Source organism: Ranitomeya variabilis, chromosome 1, assembly GCF_051348905.1.
Source record: "Ranitomeya variabilis isolate aRanVar5 chromosome 1, aRanVar5.hap1, whole genome shotgun sequence".
NCBI classification, from domain to species: domain Eukaryota; kingdom Metazoa; phylum Chordata; class Amphibia; order Anura; family Dendrobatidae; genus Ranitomeya; species Ranitomeya variabilis.
The window spans coordinates 1168012300-1168034304 of NC_135232.1; the positions used below are offsets into that span (position 1 = coordinate 1168012300).

Consider the following 22005-nt stretch of genomic DNA (forward strand, 5'->3'; position numbering starts at 1 on the left):
AACCCAGGAAACAGGCCATCAGGAATAGATGCACTGGCTCAGAACTGGGACATGAAGTTGGCTTACGCTTTTCCTCCATTGGCCCTAATACCGAGAGTATTGAGGAAGGTTCAGGAGAGCCAGACATCAGTTATCTTAATAGCCCCTTACTGGCCCAAAAGGAGCTGGTTTCCTCTACTAAAGAAGATTCCTGGGAGGATCCAATCCATCTACCAGCGGTACCGGACCTTTTGTCTCAAGGGCCCCTAGTCCATCACGACCCGGGCCTACTACAGTTAGCAGCATGAATCCTGAAAAAGAGATCCTAAGATCAAAAGGCCTCTCGGAGCCAGTCATTGCTACTATTCAAAACAGTAGAAAACCGGTAACTGCCGCATAATACAGAAAGATATGGAAAAAGTTCTGCTCTCAGAGTACAGTTCCCGTATCGTTCTCTCACGGTCCAAATATTCCAAAAATTCTAGACTTTCTCCAGTCGGGGTTCGATAAAGTTCTGAGGCCTAGTAAACTGAAGGTACAGATCTCGGCCCTCAGTTCCTTCTATGACTTCCAGCTAGCCTCCCATCCATGGATAGTGAGGTTCGTCAGGGCCATTCAGAGACTTAGGCCTACAATACGCAGTTCAGTGCCTCCCTGGGACCTAAACTTAGTGCTAAATTAACTTTGTAAGGAACCATATGAGCCATTAGCTCAAGCAGACCTGAGAACTGTAACATTTAGTGCTCTCTTCCTAGTGGCAATAACATCAGCGCGTCGCGTTGGTGAAATCCAATCTTTCTCTATTAAACATCCATACTTAAAGGTCCAGGATGACTGTATCATCCTTAAACTAAATACCGGTTTCCTTCCTAAAGTGGTTTCAGACTTCCACAGAAGTCAAGAAATTGTTCTGCCTACATTCTGCCAGAACTTCAGTAATGACAAGGAGCGGTTTCTTCACGCTCTAGATGTAAAAAGGACAATTCTACACTACTTGGAGATCACAGATAGTTGGAGGATTGACTCTAACCTCTTCATCCAGATGGCCGGAAAGAACAAAGGGAAAAAAGCATCCAAAGCTACTCTAGCAAGATGGATCAAATCTACCATCACGGCAGCCTATATCTCGGCAGGAAGAACTCCTCCAGAAAGCCTCAAGGCGCATTCATTGAGAGCAATCTCAGCCTCATGGGCAGAAAGCGCTGGGGCTTCTATGGACCAAATATGCAAAGCTGCAACATGGTCGAGGTCAAATACCTTTTGTAGACATTATAAGTTAGATGTAACTGTGAATCAACAGACTACATTTGGGAGGAAAGTCCTCCAGGCTGTAATCTCGCCCTAAAAAATGAGTTATTTGGTATTTCTCCTGGTGGTGCTGTCAGGAGGGACGTCCTGGAAAGTAGGAATTAGTCCTACCGGTAAGTATGTTTCCAGGAGTCCATCATGACAGCACCCCTTATATACCCTCCCTTGAGTTCCTGTCTTATATGTGATATAAACATGTGTAGAAGGAATTTCAATAAAATAGTTGCATCCATCCTGGTGCGGTACTTGGAAAAATCACTGAGGGGTGGAGGTGGGGAGGGGCTATTTAACCTCTTCTGTGTTTCCTTTCCCTATCAAGGATAAGAAGGACAACCTCCTGGTGGTGCTGTCATGATGGACTCCTGGAAACATACTTACCTGTAGGACTAATTCCTACTTTTCTGACTTGAACGCCCCGCCCTTCACCATGCTGTGATTTTAATTACATCCAAACACAGTTGGTTCCGACCTTCCTATAAATGCAGGCTTTACCATGTTATTAGCCAGAGGTAAGTGTTCACACTAGGCAGTCAGGTCAGGTACCCATTAGATTTGAGATTACCTTGACGTTTGGTGGATGGGCTCACAATTTTTGGCCAAGTCTTGTGCTAAGCATCTCATGTGTTTTTTCATAGATTTCACAAGCCATAATGCTATTCACATTTCATGTATCGCACATTTCCTTGCTTTAGCACAGTAAAATAACGCTGCATGATCCGGTCACCGGCCAGTGTGCGTACAGGCAGAGGACTATTAAGTGTGTAATCTGTTCTGACTAATCTCCAAGGTTTACAGGGCGAACATTATGGGAGGAGATTTTGAAGACGCTCAATGATGTGGCACACGGTAATCCAAGTTTTTTCCCTAAACCATTCTTTAAAATGCAAGTCCAATCAAGTGGTAAAGGGAATGGAGTCCTCAAGGGAGGATGGCAAATCTCTACTAGTGAGTTCATTGCTTACCTGACTGGTAAGCCGGCGTGGAAGATGGCCAGGAGAGCGTCCTTGGTACAGATGGTACAGAACTGGATGGCATAATGTTAACCAGAAGAAGTCGCTTGTCTGAGCCACAGTATGGAATTGGCAGCTGAGAAAACACGACCCAGTCCATCAAACGCAGAAGACGCACTGGAAAAATGGTTGAGAGTGCATCAAAGAATCATCCTGCTCCTAAAATGCCACAGCACATGCCAAAACTTCTCCAGAGATCAAAGAAAAATGGATGCCACCTCGGACCAGCCAGAAAAATATTGCTGGGAACATAACATAGTATCAGTGCATTCATTGACAAAGCTGTCATGGTTCTCAATGGCAAGAGACCGTAGTAAAGCATACAAAGGACTAGCTCTTGGAAGATGGGAACTCGAGCTGACTGTGAGCTAAACCTACCGCACAACTAACAGTGGCCGGGTAGCGTGCCTACGTTTTATCCCTAGACGCCCAGCGCCAGCCGGAGAACTGACTGACCCTAGCAGAGGAAAATACAGACCTGGCTTACCTCTAGAGAAATTTTCCCCAAAAGGCAGACAGTAGCCCCCACATATAATGTCGGTGATTTTAGAGGAAATTGACATACGAAGTATGAAGATAGGTTTAGCAAATTGAGGTCCGCTTACTAGATAGTAGGAAGACAGAAAAGGGAACTACACAGTCAGCTGAAAACCCTTTCAAAACACCATCCTGAAATTACTTTAAGACTCTAATATCAACTCATGACACCAGAGTGGCAATTTCAGCTCACAAGAGCTTCCAGCCTCAGAAATATTCAAACACAGAGAACTGGAACAAAAATGCAAAACAAACTTAGGACTCAAAGTCCAACTTAGCTGATAGTAGTCTAGGAGCAGGAACATGCAACAGAAAGGCTTCTGGTAACATTGTTGGCCGGCATAGAAATGACTGAGGAGCAAGGCTAAATAGACAACTCCCACATCCTGATGGAAACAGGTGAACAGAGGAGATGAAGCACATAAGTGCAGTACCACCAGAAACCACCGGGGGAGCCCAGAAACCAAATTCACAACAGTACCCCCCCCTCAAGGAGGGGGCACCGAACCCTCACCAGAACCACCAGGGCGATCAGGATGAGCCCTATGAAAGGCACGGACCAAATCGGAGGCATGAACATCAGAGGCTGTCACCCAAGAGTTATCCTCCTGACCGTAGCCCTTCCACTTGACCAGATACTGAAGTCTCCGTCTGGAAACACGGGAGTCCAAGATCTTCTCGACAACGTACTCCAACTCACCCTCAACCAACACCGGAGCAGGAGGCTCAACGGAAGGCACAACCGGTACCTCATACCTGCGCAACAATGACCGATGGAAGACATTATGAATAGAAAAAGATGCAGGGAGGTCCAAACGAAAGGACACAGGGTTAAGAATCTCCAATATCTTGTACGGGCCGATGAACCGAGGCTTAAACTTAGGAGAAGAAACCTTCGTAGGGACAAAACGAGAAGACAACCACACCAAGTCCCCAACACAAAGACGAGGACCAACACGACGACGGCGGTTGGCAAAATGCTGAGTCTTCTCCTGGGACAACTTCAAATTGTCCACCACATGCCCCCAAATCTGATGCAACCTCTCCACCACAGCATCCACTCCAGGACAATCCGAAGACTCCACCTGACCGGAAGAGAAACGAGGATGAAACCCCGAATTACAGAAGAAAGGAGAAACCAAGGTGGCAGAACTAGCCCGATTATTGAGGGCAAACTCCGCCAAGGGCAAAAAGGCAACCCAATCATCCTGATCCGAAGACACAAAACACCTCAAATAAGTCTCCAAAGTTTGATTAGTTCGCTCGGTCTGGCCATTAGTCTGAGGGTGGAAAGCAGACGAAAAAGACAAATCAATGCCCATCCTAGCACAGAACGCTCGCCAAAATCTAGACACGAATTGGGTTCCCCTGTCAGAAACGATATTCTCCGGAATACCATGCAAGCGCACCACATTTTGAAAAAACAGAGGAACCAGCTCGGATGAGGAAGGCAATTTAGGCAAGGGAACCAAATGGACCATTTTAGAAAAACAGTCACACACCACCCAGATGACAGACATCTTCTGAGAAACAGGGAGATCAGAAATAAAATCCATGGAGATGTGAGTCCAAGGCCTCTTTGGAATAGGCAAGGATAACAACAATCCACTAGCCCGAGAACAACAAGGCTTGGCCCGAGCACAAACATCACAAGACTGCACAAAACCTCGCACATCTCGCGACAGGGAAGGCCACCAGAAGGACCTAGCCACCAAATCCCTGGTACCAAAGATTCCAGGATGACCTGCTAACGCAGAAGAATGGACCTCCGAGATGACTCTACTGGTCCAATCATCAGGAACAAACAATCTACCAGGCGGGCAACGATCAGGTCTATCCGCCTGAAACTCCTGCAAGACCCGTCGCAAATCTGGGGAAACAGCAGACAATATCACTCCATCCTTAAGGATACCTGTAGGTTCAGAATTACCAGGGGAATCAGGCTCAAAACTCCTAGAAAGGGCATCCGCCTTCACATTTTTAGAACCCGGTAGGTAAGAAACCACAAAATTAAACCGAGAGAAAAATAACGACCAGCGCGCCTGTCTAGGATTCAGGCGCCTGGCGGACTCAAGATAAATCAAATTCTTGTGGTCGGTCAATACCACCACCTGATGTCTAGCCCCCTCAAGCCAATGACGCCACTCCTCAAAAGCCCACTTCATAGCCAAGAGCTCCCGATTACCAATATCATAATTTCGCTCAGCGGGCGAAAACTTACGAGAAAAGAACGCACAAGGCCTCATCACGGAGCAGTCGGAACTTTTCTGCGACAAAACCGCCCCAGCTCCGATTTCTGAAGCGTCGACCTCAACCTGAAAAGGAAGAGCAACATCAGGCTGACGCAATACAGGGGCGGAAGAAAAGCGGCGCTTAAGCTCCCGAAAGGCCTCCACAGCCGCAGGGGACCATTCAGCAACATCAGCACCCTTCTTAGTCAAATCAGTCAACGGTTTAGCGACATCAGAAAAACCAGTTATAAATCGACGATAAAAATTAGCAAAGCCCAAAAACTTCTGAAGGCTCTTAAGAGAAGAGGGTTGCGTCCAATCACAAATAGCCTGAACCTTGACAGGGTCCATCTCAATGGAAGAGGGGGAAAAAATGTACCCCAAAAACGAAATCTTTTGAACCCCAAAAACGCACTTAGAACCCTTTACACACAAGGAATTAGAGCGCAAAACCTGAAAAACCCTCCTGACCTGTTGGACATGAGAGTCCCAGTCATCCGAAAAAATCAAAATATCATCCAGATACACAATCAAAAATTTATCCAAATATTCACGGAAAATGTCATGCATAAAGGACTGAAAGACTGAAGGGGCATTTGAAAGACCAAAAGGCATTACTAAAAACTCAAAATGGCCCTCAGGCGTATTAAATGCGGTTTTCCACTCATCCCCCTGCTTAATTCGCACTAAATTATACGCCCCACGAAGATCAATCTTAGAGAACCACTTGGCCCCCTTTATTCGAGCAAACAAATCAGTAAGCAGTGGCAAAGGATACTGATATTTAACCGTGATTTTATTCAAAAGCCGATAATCAATACACGGCCTCAAAGAGCCATCTTTTTTAGATACAAAGAAAAAACCGGCTCCTAAGGGAGATGACGAAGGACGAATATGTCCCTTTTCCAAGGACTCCTTAATATATTCCCGCATAGCAGCATGTTCAGGCACAGATAGGTTAAATAAACGACCCTTTGGAAACTTACTGCCCGGAATCAGATCTATTGTACAATCGCACTCTCTGTGCGGAGGTAGTGAACCAATTTTAGGCTCCTCAAAAACGTCACGATAATCAGATAAAAATTCCGGAATCTCAGAGGGAATAGATGACGAAATGGAAACCAAAGGTACGTCCCCATGAGTCCCCTGACATCCCCAGCTTAACACAGACATTGCTTTCCAGTCGAGGACTGGGTTATTAGATTGCAGCCATGGCAATCCAAGCACCAACACATCATGTAGATTATACAACACAAGGAAGCGAATAATCTCCTGGTGATCCGGATTAATACGCATAGTTACTTGTGTCCAGTATTGTGGTTTATTACTAGCCAATGGCGTGGAGTCAATACCCTTCAGAGGTATAGAAACTTCCAGAGGCTCTAAATCAAACCCACAGCGTTTGGCAAAGGACCAATCCATAAGACTCAAAGCGGCGCCAGAGTCGACATAGGCGTCCGCGGTAATAGACGATAAAGAGCAAATCAGGGTCACAGATAGAATAAACTTAGACTGTAAAGTGCCAATTGAAACAGACTTATCAACCTTCTTAGTACGTTTAGAGCATGCTGATATAACATGAGTTGAATCACCACAATAGAAGCATAACCCATTTTTTCGCCTAAAATTCTGTCGTTCGCTTCTGGACAGAATTCTATCACATTGCATAATCTCTGGCGCCTTCTCAGTAGACACCGCCAAATGGTGCACAGGTTTGCGCTCCCGCAAACGCCGATCAATCTGAATAGCCATTGTCATGGACTCATTCAGACCTGTAGGCACAGGGAACCCCACCATAACATCCTTAATGGCATCAGAGAGACCCTCTCTGAAATTCGCCGCCAGGGCGCACTCATTCCACTGAGTAAGCACAGACCACTTACGAAATTTTTGGCAGTATATTTCAGCCTCATCTTGCCCTTGAGACAGGGCCATTAAGGCTTTTTCAGCCTGAATCTCTAAATGAGGTTCCTCATAAAGCAGCCCCAAAGCCAGGAAAAACGCATCCACATTGAGCAACGCAGGATCCCCTGGTGTCAAAGCAAATGCCCAGTCCTGAGGGTCGCCCCGGAGCAAGGAAATTACAATCCTGACCTGCTGTGCAGGATCTCCAGCGGAGCGAGATCTCAGAGACAAAAACAATTTACAATTATGTTTGAAATTCTGGAAGCGAGATCTATCCCCGGAGAAAAATTCAGGTAAAGGAATTCTAGGTTCAGATATAGGAGCATGAATAACAAAATCCTGTAAACTTTGAACCTTCCCAGCGAGATTATCCAAACCTATAGCTAAACTCTGAGGATCCATATTAATCAGCTGAAATCAAAACCATTCAAGGATTAGAAGGAGAGAGAGACGAAGGCTGCAGTAATCAGAGATGCTAGTGAATCAACTAATGAGCAAACTCGGGAAAAAAAAAAAAAAATTCTCTGCAGACTTCTTTTCTCTCCTTTCTTCTGCCAATTATTTTAACCCTTGGCCGGCCAAACTGTCATGGTTCTCAATGGCAAGAGACTGTAGTAAAGCATACAAAGGACTAGCTCTTGGAAGATGGGAACTCGAGCTGACTGTGAGCTAAACCTACCGCACAACTAACAGTGGCCGGGTAGCGTGCCTACATTTTATCCCTAGACGCCCAGCGCCAGCCGGAGAACTGACTGACCCTAGCAGAGGAAAATACAGACCTGGCTTACCTCTAGAGAAATTTTCCCCAAAAGGCAGACAGTAGCCCCCACATATAGTGTCGGTGATTTTAGAGGAAATTGACATACGAAGTATGAAGATAGGTTTAGCAAATTGAGGTCCGCTTACTAGATAGTAGGAAGACAGAAAAGGGAACTACACAGTCAGCTGAAAACCCTTTCAAAACACCATCCTGAAATTACTTTAAGACTCTAATATCAACTCATGACACCAGAGTGGCAATTTCAGCTCACAAGAGCTTCCAGCCTCAGAAATATTCAAACACAGAGAACTGGAACAAAAATGCAAAACAAACTTAGGACTCAAAGTCCAACTTAGCTGATAGTAGTCTAGGAGCAGGAACATGCAACAGAAAGGCTTCTGGTAACATTGTTGGCCGGCATAGAAATGACTGAGGAGCAAGGCTAAATAGACAACTCCCACATCCTGATGGAAACAGGTGAACAGAGGAGATGAAGCACATAAGTGCAGTACCACCAGAAACCACCGGGGGAGCCCAGAAACCAAATTCACAACAGTACCCCCCCCCTCAAGGAGGGGGCACCGAACCCTCACCAGAACCACCAGGGCGATCAGGATGAGCCCTATGAAAGGCACGGACAAAATCGGAGGCATGAACATCAGAGGCTGTCACCCAAGAGTTATCCTCCTGACCGTAGCCCTTCCACTTGACCAGATACTGAAGTCTCCGTCTGGAAACACGGGAGTCCAAGATCTTCTCGACAACGTACTCCAACTCACCCTCAACCAACACCGGAGCAGGAGGCTCAACGGAAGGCACAACAGGAACCTCATACCTGCGCAACAATGACCGATGGAAGACATTATGAATAGAAAAAGATGCAGGGAGGTCCAAACGAAAGGACACAGGGTTAAGAATCTCCAATATCTTGTACGGGCCGATGAACCGAGGCTTAAACTTAGGAGAAGAAACCTTCGTAGGGACAAAACGAGAAGACAACCACACCAAGTCCCCAACACAAAGACGAGGACCAACACGACGACGGCGGTTGGCAAAATGCTGAGTCTTCTCCTGGGACAACTTCAAATTGTCCACCACATGCCCCCAAATCTGATGCAACCTCTCCACCACAGCATCCACTCCAGGACAATCCGAAGACTCCACCTGACCGGAAGAGAAACGAGGATGAAACCCCGAATTACAGAAGAAAGGAGAAACCAAGGTGGCAGAACTAGCCCGAATATTGAGGGCAAACTCCGCCAAGGGCAAAAAGGCAACCCAATCATCCTGATCCGCAGACACAAAACACCTCAAATAAGTCTCCAAAGTTTGATTAGTTCGCTCGGTCTGGCCATTAGTCTGAGGGTGGAAAGCAGACGAAAAAGACAAATCAATGCCCATCCTAGCACAGAACGCTCGCCAAAATCTAGACACGAATTGGGTTCCCCTGTCAGAAACGATATTCTCCGGAATACCATGCAAGCGCACCACATTTTGAAAAAACAGAGGAACCAGCTCGGATGAGGAAGGCAATTTAGGCAAGGGAACCAAATGGACCATCTTAGAAAAACGGTCACACACCACCCAGATGACAGACATCTTCTGAGAAACAGGGAGATCAGAAATAAAATCCATGGAGATGTGAGTCCAAGGCCTCTTTGGAATAGGCAAGGATAACAACAATCCACTAGCCCGAGAACAACAAGGCTTGGCCCGAGCACAAACATCACAAGACTGCACAAAACCTCGCACATCTCGCGACAGGGAAGGCCACCAGAAGGACCTAGCCACCAAATCCCTGGTACCAAAGATTCCAGGATGACCTGCTAACGCAGAAGAATGGACCTCCGAGATGACTCTACTGGTCCAATCATCAGGAACAAACAATCTACCAGGCGGGCAACGATCAGGTCTATCCGCCTGAAACTCCTGCAAGACCCGTCGCAAATCTGGGGAAACAGCAGACAATATCACTCCATCCTTAAGGATACCTGTAGGTTCAGAATTACCAGGGGAATCAGGCTCAAAACTCCTAGAAAGGGCATCCGCCTTCACATTTTTAGAACCCGGTAGGTAAGAAACCACAAAATTAAACCGAGAGAAAAATAACGACCAGCGCGCCTGTCTAGGATTCAGGCGCCTGGCGGACTCAAGATAAATCAAATTCTTGTGGTCGGTCAATACCACCACCTGATGTCTAGCCCCCTCAAGCCAATGACGCCACTCCTCAAAAGCCCACTTCATAGCCAAGAGCTCCCGATTACCAATATCATAATTTCGCTCAGCGGGCGAAAACTTACGAGAAAAGAACGCACAAGGCCTCATCACGGAGCAGTCGGAACTTTTCTGCGACAAAACCGCCCCAGCTCCGATTTCTGAAGCGTCGACCTCAACCTGAAAAGGAAGAGCAACATCAGGCTGACGCAATACAGGGGCGGAAGAAAAGCGGCGCTTAAGCTCCCGAAAGGCCTCCACAGCCGCAGGGGACCATTCAGCAACATCAGCACCCTTCTTAGTCAAATCAGTCAACGGTTTAGCGACATCAGAAAAACCAGTTATAAATCGACGATAAAAATTAGCAAAGCCCAAAAACTTCTGAAGGCTCTTAAGAGAAGAGGGTTGCGTCCAATCACAAATAGCCTGAACCTTGACAGGGTCCATCTCAATGGAAGAGGGGGAAAAAATGTACCCCAAAAATGAAATCTTTTGAACCCCAAAAACGCACTTAGAACCCTTTACACACAAGGAATTAGAGCGCAAAACCTGAAAAACCCTCCTGACCTGTTGGACATGAGAGTCCCAGTCATCCGAAAAAATCAAAATATCATCCAGATACACAATCAAAAATTTATCCAAATATTCACGGAAAATGTCATGCATAAAGGACTGAAAGACTGAAGGGGCATTTGAAAGACCAAAAGGCATTACTAAATACTCAAAATGGCCCTCAGGCGTATTAAATGCGGTTTTCCACTCATCCCCCTGCTTAATTCGCACTAAATTATACGCCCCACGAAGATCAATCTTAGAGAACCACTTGGCCCCCTTTATTCGAGCAAACAAATCAGTAAGCAGTGGCAAAGGATACTGATATTTAACCGTGATTTTATTCAAAAGCCGATAATCAATACACGGCCTCAAAGAGCCATCTTTTTTAGATACAAAGAAAAAACCGGCTCCTAAGGGAGATGACGAAGGACGAATATGTCCCTTTTCCAAGGACTCCTTAATATATTCCCGCATAGCAGCATGTTCAGGCACAGATAGGTTAAATAAACGACCCTTTGGAAACTTACTGCCCGGAATCAGATCTATTGTACAATCGCACTCTCTGTGCGGAGGTAGTGAACCAATTTTAGGCTCCTCAAAAACGTCACGATAATCAGATAAAAATTCCGGAATCTCAGAGGGAATAGATGACGAAATGGAAACCAAAGGTACGTCCCCATGAGTCCCCTGACATCCCCAGCTTAACACAGACATTGCTTTCCAGTCGAGGACTGGGTTATTAGATTGCAGCCATGGCAATCCAAGCACCAACACATCATGTAGATTATACAACACAAGGAAGCGAATAATCTCCTGGTGATCCGGATTAATACGCATAGTTACTTGTGTCCAGTATTGTGGTTTATTACTAGCCAATGGGGTGGAGTCAATCCCCTTCAGGGGTATAGGAGTTTCAAGAGGCTCCAAATCATACCCACAGCGTTTGGCAAAGGACCAATCCATAAGACTCAAAGCGGCGCCAGAGTCGACATAGGCATCCGCGGTAATAGATGATAAAGAACAAATCAGGGTCACAGATAGAATAAACTTAGACTGTAAAGTGCCAATTGAAACAGACTTATCAAGCTTCTTAGTACGCTTAGAGCATGCTGATATAACATGAGTTGAATCACCGCAATAGAAGCACAACCCATTTTTTCGTCTAAAATTCTGCCGTTCACTTCTGGACAGAATTCTATCACATTGCATATTCTCTGGCGTCTTCTCAGTAGACACCGCCAAATGGTGCACAGGTTTGCGCTCCCGCAGACGCCTATCGATCTGGATAGCCATTGTCATGGACTCATTCAGACCCGCAGGCACAGGGAACCCCACCATAACATCCTTAATGGCATCAGAGAGACCCTCTCTGAAATTCGCCGCCAGGGCGCACTCATTCCACTGAGTAAGCACAGCCCATTTACGGAATTTCTGGCAGTATATTTCAGCATCGTCTTGCCCCTGAGATAGGGACATCAAGGCCTTTTCCGCCTGAAGTTCTAACTGAGGTTCCTCATAAAGCAACCCCAAGGCCAGAAAAAACGCATCCACATTGAGCAACGCAGGATCCCCTGGAGCCAATGCAAAAGTCCAATCCTGAGGGTCGCCCCGGAGCAAGGAAATCACAATCCTGACCTGCTGAGCAGGATCTCCAGCAGAGCGAGATTTCAGGGACAAAAACAACTTGCAATTATTTTTGAAATTTTGAAAGCAAGATCTATTCCCCGAGAAAAATTCAGGCAAAGGAATTCTAGGTTCAGATATAGGAACATGAACAACAAAATCTTGTAAATTTTGAACTTTCGTGGTGAGATTATTCAAACCTGCAGCTAAACTCTGAATATCCATTTTAAACAGGTGAACACAGAGCCATTCCAGGATTAGAAGGAGAGAGAGAGAGAAAGGCTGCAATATAGGCAGACTTGCAAGAGATTCAATTACAAGCACACTCAGAACTGAAGGAGAAAAAAAAAATAAAAAATCTTCAGCAGACTTCTCTTTTCTCTCCTTTCTCTGTCAATTAATTTAACCCTTTGTGGCCGGTCAAACTGTTATGGTTCTCAATGGCAAGAGAACATAGCCCAGCAAACATAAGAACTAGCTCTTGGAAGGATGGAAACTAAACTGACCATGAACTAAACCTGCCGCACAACTAACAGTAGCCGGGTAGCGTAGCCTGCGTTTTATCCCTAGACGCCCAGCGCCGGCCGGAGGACTAACTAATCCTGGCAGAGGAAAATATAGTCCTGGCTCACCTCTAGAGAAATTTCCCCGAAAGGCAGACAGAGGCCCCCACAAATATTGGCGGTGATTTTAGATGAAATGACAAACGTAGTATGAAAATAGGTTTAGCAAAATTGAGGTCCGCTTACTAGATAGCAGGAAGACAGAAAGGGCACTTTCATGGTCAGCTGAAAACCCTATCAAAACACATCCTGAAATTACTTTAAGACTCTAGTATTAACTCATAACATCAGAGTGGCAATTTCAGATCACAAGAGCTTTCCAGACACAGAAACGAAACTACAGCTGTGAACTGGAACAAAATGCAAAAACAAACAAGGACTAAAGTCCAACTTAGCTGGGAGTTGTCTAGCAGCAGGAACATGCACAGAAAGGCTTCTGATTACAATGTTGACCGGCATGGAAGTGACAGAGGAGCAAGGCTAAATAGCGACTCCCACATCCTGATGGAAACAGGTGAACAGAGAGGATGATGCACACCAGTTCAATTCCACCAGTGGCCACCGGGGGAGCCCAAAATCCAATTTCACAACAGGCCTGTGCTGGATCCGGGGGCCGCCGGAAGGTGAGTGTATAACATAGTTATTAAGGTTGAAGGAAGACTTTAAGTCCATCTAGTTCAACCCATAGCCTAACCTAACATGCCCTAACATGTTCATCCAGAGGAAGGCAAAAAAAAACCCATGTGGCAAATAGTAAGCTCCACATTGGGGAAAAAAATTCCTTCCCGACTCCACATACGGCAATCAGACTAGTTCCCTGGATCAACGCCCTATTAGTCTTCGTTTTTCCAAACTAAATAGCCCTAAGTGTAATAACCTATCTTGGTATTGCAGACCCCCCAGTCCTCTAATAACCTTGGTCGCTCTTCTCTGCACCCGCTCTAGTTCAGCTATGTCTTTCTTATACACCGGAGACCAGAACTGTGCACAGTATTCTAAGTGTGGTCGAACTAGTGACTTGTATAGAGGTAAAATTATGTTCTCATGAGCATCTATGCCTCTTTTAATGCCTCCCATTGTTTAATTTGCCTTTGTAGCAGCTGCCTGACACTGGCCACTAAATGTGAGTTTGTCATCCACCCACCCATACTATTTTTTATTTTAATTATTTTTTTTTAACGGGGATATGGTACCCAGGGCCTGGAGGATAGTATCCTCTCCTCCACACCCGTGTACCATCTGCACATGATCCGCTTACTTTGCACATGGTGGGCATAGCCACATGCGGGAAGTAAGATCAATGTATTCATAAGTGTGTGGAATCGACGCGATTCCGCACAAAGAATGAGCATGCTGCGTATTTTGCCATGATGCGATTCCGCCGTGGAAAAATACTCAGCATTAGCACAGCATTGCGGAATCCCATTGAATTTAATGGGCTGTGTTGTGTGCGATTTCGTGGTGAAAAAACGCTGCAAAAACGCGTACAATCTGCAGCATGTGCACGTAGCCTAAATGTGAATACCATCATAATCAGGGCTGTGGTTGTGCTCATACTCAGACTGTCACATTCTCCCATGTTACACAGTAGTCAGCGCTCGGCTGCCGTCATTTACAGCGATTCTGATTAACCCCAGAGAAATTGACGCTGCTCTACGCGGATTTTCCTGATATTTTCTGGTCCGTAAACAGCTGACAACACAGCAAGGATCTCACTGTTCAAAGTTGTCAGTCAAGAGAAGGGACAAATTAATTTTGAAGGCATTGGATAGAGGATGGACACTGGAGATGTCTTCAAGAATGGGCTTAGATTTGGCATAACAGTGACGTTACCGAGAACAAGACGTTCCTCATAAATTGATGACAAAAAGAAAGGGAGGTTTCCAACAATAACATTAAAGGAACTGCGGGAATTTCTGGCCAGTCGTGATGGTATCCTGCATATGGCAACAATCTCCCGTAATTATATGTCTGGCCTGTGGTGTCAGAGGCATGATGGGAAGTTTTTCTTACCCAGAAAAACAAGCAAGCCTTGCTGTGTTTTACCAAAACCTCCATCACATCAGCCACAAGCAGGAATTGTGTTCTGTCTGATGAGACCGAGGGGAAACTTTGTGGCCATAAATCCAGAAGGTGCAAAACTAACATCGGTCATTAGCAGAAGACCCCCATCCCAACAGTGAGTCATGGTTGGGGCAGCAGGCTCAGGCTTTACCCTAGGGGGTGGGAGTTTTGGACAGAACAAATAGTGTCATGATCTCAATGGCAAGAGATCATAGCATAAGCATATATAGGAACTAGCTCTTGGAAGATGGGAACTGAGCTGACCATGAACTAAACCTAACACACAACTAGCAGTGGCCGGGTAGCATGCCTACGTTGATTCTAGATGCCCAGCACCAGCCGGAGGACTAAATAATGCTAGCAGAGGAAAATATTAGTCCTAGCTCACCTCTAGAGAAATACCCCAAAAGGAGACAGAGGCCCCCCACATGTATTGGCGGTGAATTAAGATGAAATAACAAACGTAGTATGAAAATAGGTTTAGCAAATTTGAGGTCCACTTACTACATAGCAGAAGACAGAAAGGACACTTTCATGGTCAGCTGAAAACCCTAATCAAAAACACCATCCAGAAATTACTTTAAAACTCTGGCATTAACTCATAACACCAGAGTGGCAATTCCTGTTCACAAGAGCATTCCAGACACAGTAACGAAACTACAGCTGTGAACTGGAACCAAAATGCAAAAACAAACATGGACAAGAGTCCAACTTATCTAGTAGTTGTCTAGGAGCAGGAACAAGCACAGAGAGGCTTCTGATAACATTGTTGACCGGCAAGCAACTAACAGAGCAGCAAGGTTATATAGCGACTCCCACATCTTGATGGGAACAGGTGAACAGAGAAGATGAAGACACCAGTTCAATTCCACCAGTAGCCACCGGGGGAGCCCAGAATCCAAATTCACAACAGTACCCCCCCCTCAAGGAGGGGGCACCGAACCCTCACCAGAACCACCAGGGCGATCAGGATGGGCCCTATGAAAGGCACGAACCAGATCAGAGGCATGAACATCAGATGCATTCACCCAAGAATTATCCTCCTGGCCGTATCCCTTCCACTTGACCAGATACTGGAGTCTCCGTCTGGAAACACGAGAGTCTAAGATTTTCTCCACAACGTACTCCAACTCACCCTCAACCAACACCGGAGCAGGAGGCTCAACGGAAGGCACAACCGGTACCTCATACCTGCGCAATAATGACCGATGAAAAACGTTATGAATAGAAAAGGATGCAGGGAGGTCCAAACGGAAGGAAACAGGGTTAAGAATCTCCAATATCTTATACGGACCAATGAACCGAGGCTTAAACTTAGGAGAAGAGACCCTCATAGGGACAAAACGAGAAGACAACCACACCAAATCCCCAACACAAAGCCGAGGACCAACACGACGGTGGCGGTTGGCAAAAAGCTGAGTCTTCTCCTGGGACAACCTCAAATTGTCCACCACCTGCCCCCAGATCTGATGCAATCTCTCCACCACAGCATCCACTCCAGGACAATCCGAAGATTCCACCTGACCAGAGGAAAATCGAGGATGAAACCCCGAATTACAGAAAAACGGGGACACCAAAGTGGCAGAGCTGGCCCGATTATTGAGAGCGAACTCCGCCAATGGCAAAAAAGCAACCCAATCATCCTGGTCAGCAGACACAAAACACCTCAGATATGTCTCCAGGGTCTGATTAATCCGCTCGGTCTGGCCATTCGTCTGAGGATGGAAAGCGGACGAAAAAGATAAATCTATGCCCATCCTAGCACAGAATGCCCGCCAAAATCTAGACACGAATTGGGTCCCTCTGTCAGAAACGATATTCTCAGGAATACCATGCAAACGAACAACATTTTGAAAAAACAGAGGAACCAACTCGGAAGAAGAAGGCAACTTGGGCAGAGGAACCAAATGGACCATCTTAGAGAAACGGTCACACACCACCCAGATGACAGACATCTTCTGAGAAACAGGCAGATCTGAAATAAAATCCATCGAGATGTGCGTCCAAGGCCTCTTAGGAATAGGCAAGGGCAACAACAATCCACTAGCCCGAGAACAACAAGGCTTGGCCCGAGCACAAACGTCACAAGACTGCACAAAGCCTCGCACATCTCGTGACAGGGAAGGCCACCAGAAGGACCTTGCCACCAAATCCCTGGTACCAAAAATGCCAGGATGACCTGCCAACGCAGAAGAATGAACCTCAGAGATGACTCTACTGGTCCAATCATCAGGAACAAACAGTTTATCAGGTGGGCAACGATCAGGTCTATCCGCCTGAAACTCCTGCAAGGCCCGCCGCAGGTCTGGAGAAACGGCTGACAATACCACTCCATCCTTAAGGATACCTGTGGGCTCAGAGTTACCAGGTGAGTCAGGCTCAAAACTCCTAGAAAGGGCATCCGCCTTAACATTCTTAGAACCCGGTAGGTATGACACCACAAAATTAAACCGAGAGAAAAATAATGACCAGCGCGCCTGTCTAGGATTCAGGCGCCTGGCGGTCTCAAGATAAATCAAATTTTTGTGGTCAGTCAATACCACCACCTGATGTCTGGCCCCCTCAAGCCAATGGCGCCACTCCTCAAAAGCCCACTTCATGGCCAAAAGCTCCCGATTCCCAACATCATAATTCCGCTCAGCGGGCGAAAATTTACGGGAAAAGAAGGCACAAGGCCTCATAACGGAGCAGTCAGAACTTTTCTGCGACAACACTGCCCCAGCTCCGATCTCAGAAGCGTCGACCTCAACCTGAAAAGGTAGAGCAACATCAGGCTGACGCAACACAGGGGCAGAGGAAAAATGGCGCTTAAGCTCCCGAAAGGCCTCCACAGCATCAGGGGACCAATCAGCAACATCAGCACCCTTCTTAGTCAAATCGGTCAATGGCTTAGCAATATCCGAAAAACCAGCAATAAATCGACGATAAAAGTTAGCAAAGCCCAAAAATTTCTGAAGACTCTTAAGAGAAGAGGGCTGCGTCCAATCACAAATAGCTTGAACCTTGACAGGATCCATTTCAATGGAAGAGGGGGAAAAAATATATCCCAAAAAGGAAATCCTCTGTACCCCAAAAACACACTTAGAACCCTTCACACACAAAGAATTAGACCGCAAAACCTGAAAAACCCTCCTGACTTGTTGGACATGAGAGTCCCAGTCATCCGAAAAAATCAGAATATCATCCAGATACACAATCATAAATTTATCCAAATAATCGCGGAAAATGTCATGCATAAAGGACTGGAAGACTGAAGGGGCATTTGAAAGACCAAAAGGCATCACTAAATACTCAAAGTGGCCCTCGGGCGTATTAAATGCGGTTTTCCACTCATCCCCCTGCCTGATTCGCACCAAATTATACGCCCCACGAAGGTCAATCTTAGAGAACCACTTGGCCCCCTTTATGCGAGCAAACAAATCAGTCAGCAACGGCAATGGGTATTGATATTTAACAGTGATTTTATTCAAAAGCCGATAATCAATACATGGTCTCAAAGAGCCGTCTTTTTTTGACACAAAGAAAAAACCGGCTCCTAAGGGAGATGACGATGGACGAATATGTCCCTTTTCCAAGGACTCCTTTATATATTCTCGCATAGCAGCATGTTCAGGCACAGACAGATTAAATAAACGACCCTTTGGGTATTTACTACCCGGGATTAAATCTATGGCACAATCGCACTCTCGGTGCGGAGGTAACGAACCAAGCTTGGATTCTTCAAAGACGTCACGATAGTCAGACAGGAACTCAGGAATTTCAGAGGGAATAGATGATGAAATGGAAACCACAGGTACATCCCCATGAGCCCCCTTACATCCCCAGCTCAACACAGACATAGCTCTCCAGTCGAGGACTGGGTTGTGAGATTGCAGCCAAGGCAATCCTAGCACCAAATCATCATGTAGATTATACAGCACCAGAAAGCGAATAATCTCCTGGTGACCCGGATTAATACGCATAGTTACTTGTGTCCAGTATTGTGGTTTATTATTAGCCAATGGGGTGGAGTCAATCCCCTTCAGAGGAATAGGAGTCTCCAAAGGCTCTAAATCATACCCACAGCGTTTGGCAAAGGACCAATCCATAAGACTCAAAGCGGCGCCAGAGTCGACATAGGCGTCCGTGGTAATAGATGACAAAGAGCAAATCAGGGTCACAGATAGAATAAACTTAGACGGTAAGGTGCAAATGGAAACAGATTTACCAAGTTTTTTAGTGCGCTTAGAGCATGCTGATATAACATGAGTAGAATCACCACAATAGAAACACAACCCATTTTTCCGTCTAAAATTCTGCCGCTCGCTTCGGGACAGAATTCTATCACACTGCATACTCTCTGGCGATTTCTCAGTGGACACCGCCAGATGGTGCACTGGTTTGCGCTCCCGCAAACGCCTATCGATCTGAATAGCCATTGTCATGGACTCATTCAGACCCGCAGGCACAGGGAACCCCACCATAACATCCTTAATGGCATCAGAGAGACCCTCTCTGAAAGTCGCCGCCAGGGCGCACTCATTCCACTGAGTAAGCACAGACCATTTACGGAATCTTTGGCAGTAAATTTCCGCTTCATCTTGCCCCTGAGATAGGGACATCAAAGTTTTTTCTGCCTGAAGCTCCAAATGAGGTTCGTCATAAAGCAACCCCAAGGCCAGAAAAAACGCATCCACATTGAGCAACGCAGGATCCCCTGGTGTCAATGAAAAAGCCCAGTCTTGAGGGTCGCCCCGGAGCAAGGAAATCACAATCCTGACCTGCTGTGCAGGGTCTCCGGCAGAGCGAGATTTCAGGGACAAAAATAATTTGCAATTATTTCGAAAATTCTGAAACCCAGATCTATTCCCCGAGAAAAATTCCGGCAAAGGAATTCTCGGCTCAGATACAGGTGCATGACAAACAAAATCTTGCAAATTTTGTACCTTCGTGGCGAGATTATTCAAACCTGCAGTTACACTCTGAAGATCCATTACAAACAGGTGGACACAGAGCCATTCAAAGGAGAGAAAAAAAAAAAAAAAAAAATTTCAGCAGACTACTATTTTCTCTCCTTTCTCAGCCAAGGATTTTAACCCTTTAGTGGGCCGGTCAAACTGTCATGATCTCAATGGCAAGAGATCATAGCATAAGCATATATAGGAACTAGCTCTTGGAAGATGGGAACTGAGCTGACCATGAACTAAACCTAACACACAACTAGCAGTGGCCGGGTAGCATGCCTACGTTGATTCTAGATGCCCAGCACCAGCCGGAGGACTAAATAATGCTAGCAGAGGAAAATATTAGTCCTAGCTCACCTCTAGAGAAATACCCCAAAAGGAGACAGAGGCCCCCCACATGTATTGGCGGTGAATTAAGATGAAATAACAAACGTAGTATGAAAATAGGTTTAGCAAATTTGAGGTCCACTTACTACATAGCAGAAGACAGAAAGGACACTTTCATGGTCAGCTGAAAACCCTAATCAAAAACACCATCCAGAAATTACTTTAAAACTCTGGCATTAACTCATAACACCAGAGTGGCAATTCCTGTTCACAAGAGCTTTCCAGACACAGTAACTAAACTACAGCTGTGAACTGGAACCAAAATGCAAAAACAAACATGGACAAGAGTCCAACTTATCTAGTAGTTGTCTAGGAGCAGGAACAAGCACAGAGAGGCTTCTGATAACATTGTTGACCGGCAAGCAACTAACAGAGCAGCAAGGTTATATAGCGACTCCCACATCTTGATGGGAACAGGTGAACAGAGAAGATGAAAACACCAGTTCAATTCCACCAGTAGCCACCGGGGGAGCCCAGAATCCAAATTCACAACAAAATAGCAGACAATTTTACGTCAGAACCTTCCTGCCTAAAGAGCTGAAGATGAGGAATTTCACCTTTCAGCGACAATGACCCTAAGTGACCTCCAAATCACCAAGAGAATGGCTTCTCCAGAAGAAGACGGATATTCTGGAGCGGCCGAGCCGAGACCTGAACCCAGGGGCTATCTGTGGTGAGCTTATCTGACAGATGTGGAGCTGCTGCATGGAGGAGCGGGCAAAGATCGCAAATTCTAGGTGCGCTGAGCTATGGACCCCCAACTCAAAACCAGTGATCGCTTCCAGAAATACACAGGGGACTGCAGCAAAGTATTAGTGTAAGGGTGTGCAGATTTATGTAACACGGGATTTTACTTCTTTATTTCTCTTTTTCTACCCAATAAGATTTCCGTTTTTGTCATTGGATTTGTAGAGATTCCAGCAGCTGAACAGGAAAGGCTTCTTTACAGTTAGAGCAGTCAGACTACGGAGCTCCGATCACAAGAGGTAGTAATGGCCGACACTATAACAGCTTTATACAAGGGCCAGAGGATTTCATCAGTACAGAACATTGTGGGTTATAGATTTACTGACACAATGTATAATTGGTGGAGAAAGGTCAAGCATGGTGGACGTGGGTCTTTTTTCAACCTATGTTGCTATGGGCAACATTAAAGGGGGAAAATAAAATGAAATTATTCTTCTGGTGGGATTTTATTTCTATTACAAAATCCCTTTAATCGGGTGTATAGACTTTTTATATCTATTGGAAGTTGAGTATTGGAAAACATTGATAATATTTTGGCATTTTCTGTGTCCATGACATTCTGCTTCTCTCTGCTGTCCAGTAAGTGACTAATGTCACGACCCAGTAATAATATCTGACGCCGGTCAGATCTTCTGGATGAAATGGTTTAGTTGGTCACTATGGAGTAGGAACAGTGGGTCAGAGCGAGCTGGAACGTGACTGATCACTTCTGCTTTTCTAGGTTCTCCACTCCAGTGGTAAGGCCAGAGCCTCCATTGCTCCCTTACAATTTGTTGCTCCAAGTTTTGGTAAGCGCGGATGTCTGGTAACTGAAAGCCCATCCCCCAAAAGAAGACGCCTGTGTGATAAGGATGATTGAAACCCAGGAAGTCTTCATACCCGTCGGCATCGGAGTTCACTGCGCTCTTTGTGTTCTACTTTAGAATGTTAGTAAATCTTGTTACACCTGATGAATAAGTGTTCCCTATTGAGTGTACAGGGCTCTCATACACTGATCCGTCAATGTAACTGTATGGGGGGTCTCCTCATACACGGATCCAGCAATGTCGCTGTATGGGGCTCTCCTCATGCACAGATCCGTCAATGTATCTGTATGGGGGTCTCCTCATAAACGGATCCGTCAATGTAACTGTATTGGGGTCTCATACACGAAGCCGGCAACGACACTGTACGGGGCTC

The 22005-nt window shown here is 45.8% G+C and overlaps 1 protein-coding gene across 5 annotated transcripts in view; it reads left to right on the forward strand.

Moving 5' to 3' along the window:
• The window catches only part of M1AP (meiosis 1 associated protein), a 209066-nt gene extending 187289 nt beyond the window's left edge, over positions 1-21777 (forward strand). For 3 of the 5 annotated variants that reach the window (XM_077280494.1, XM_077280497.1, XM_077280498.1), the window contains one exon: positions 21548-21777. In XM_077280494.1, the coding sequence (XP_077136609.1) occupies positions 21548-21635 (88 nt within the window). In that variant the 3' untranslated portion in view covers positions 21636-21777. The remainder of the gene's footprint in view (positions 1-21547) is intronic. The other 2 variants (XM_077280496.1, XM_077280495.1) reach the window with 1 other exon arrangement.
• The last annotated feature ends 228 nt before the right edge of the window (positions 21778-22005 follow it).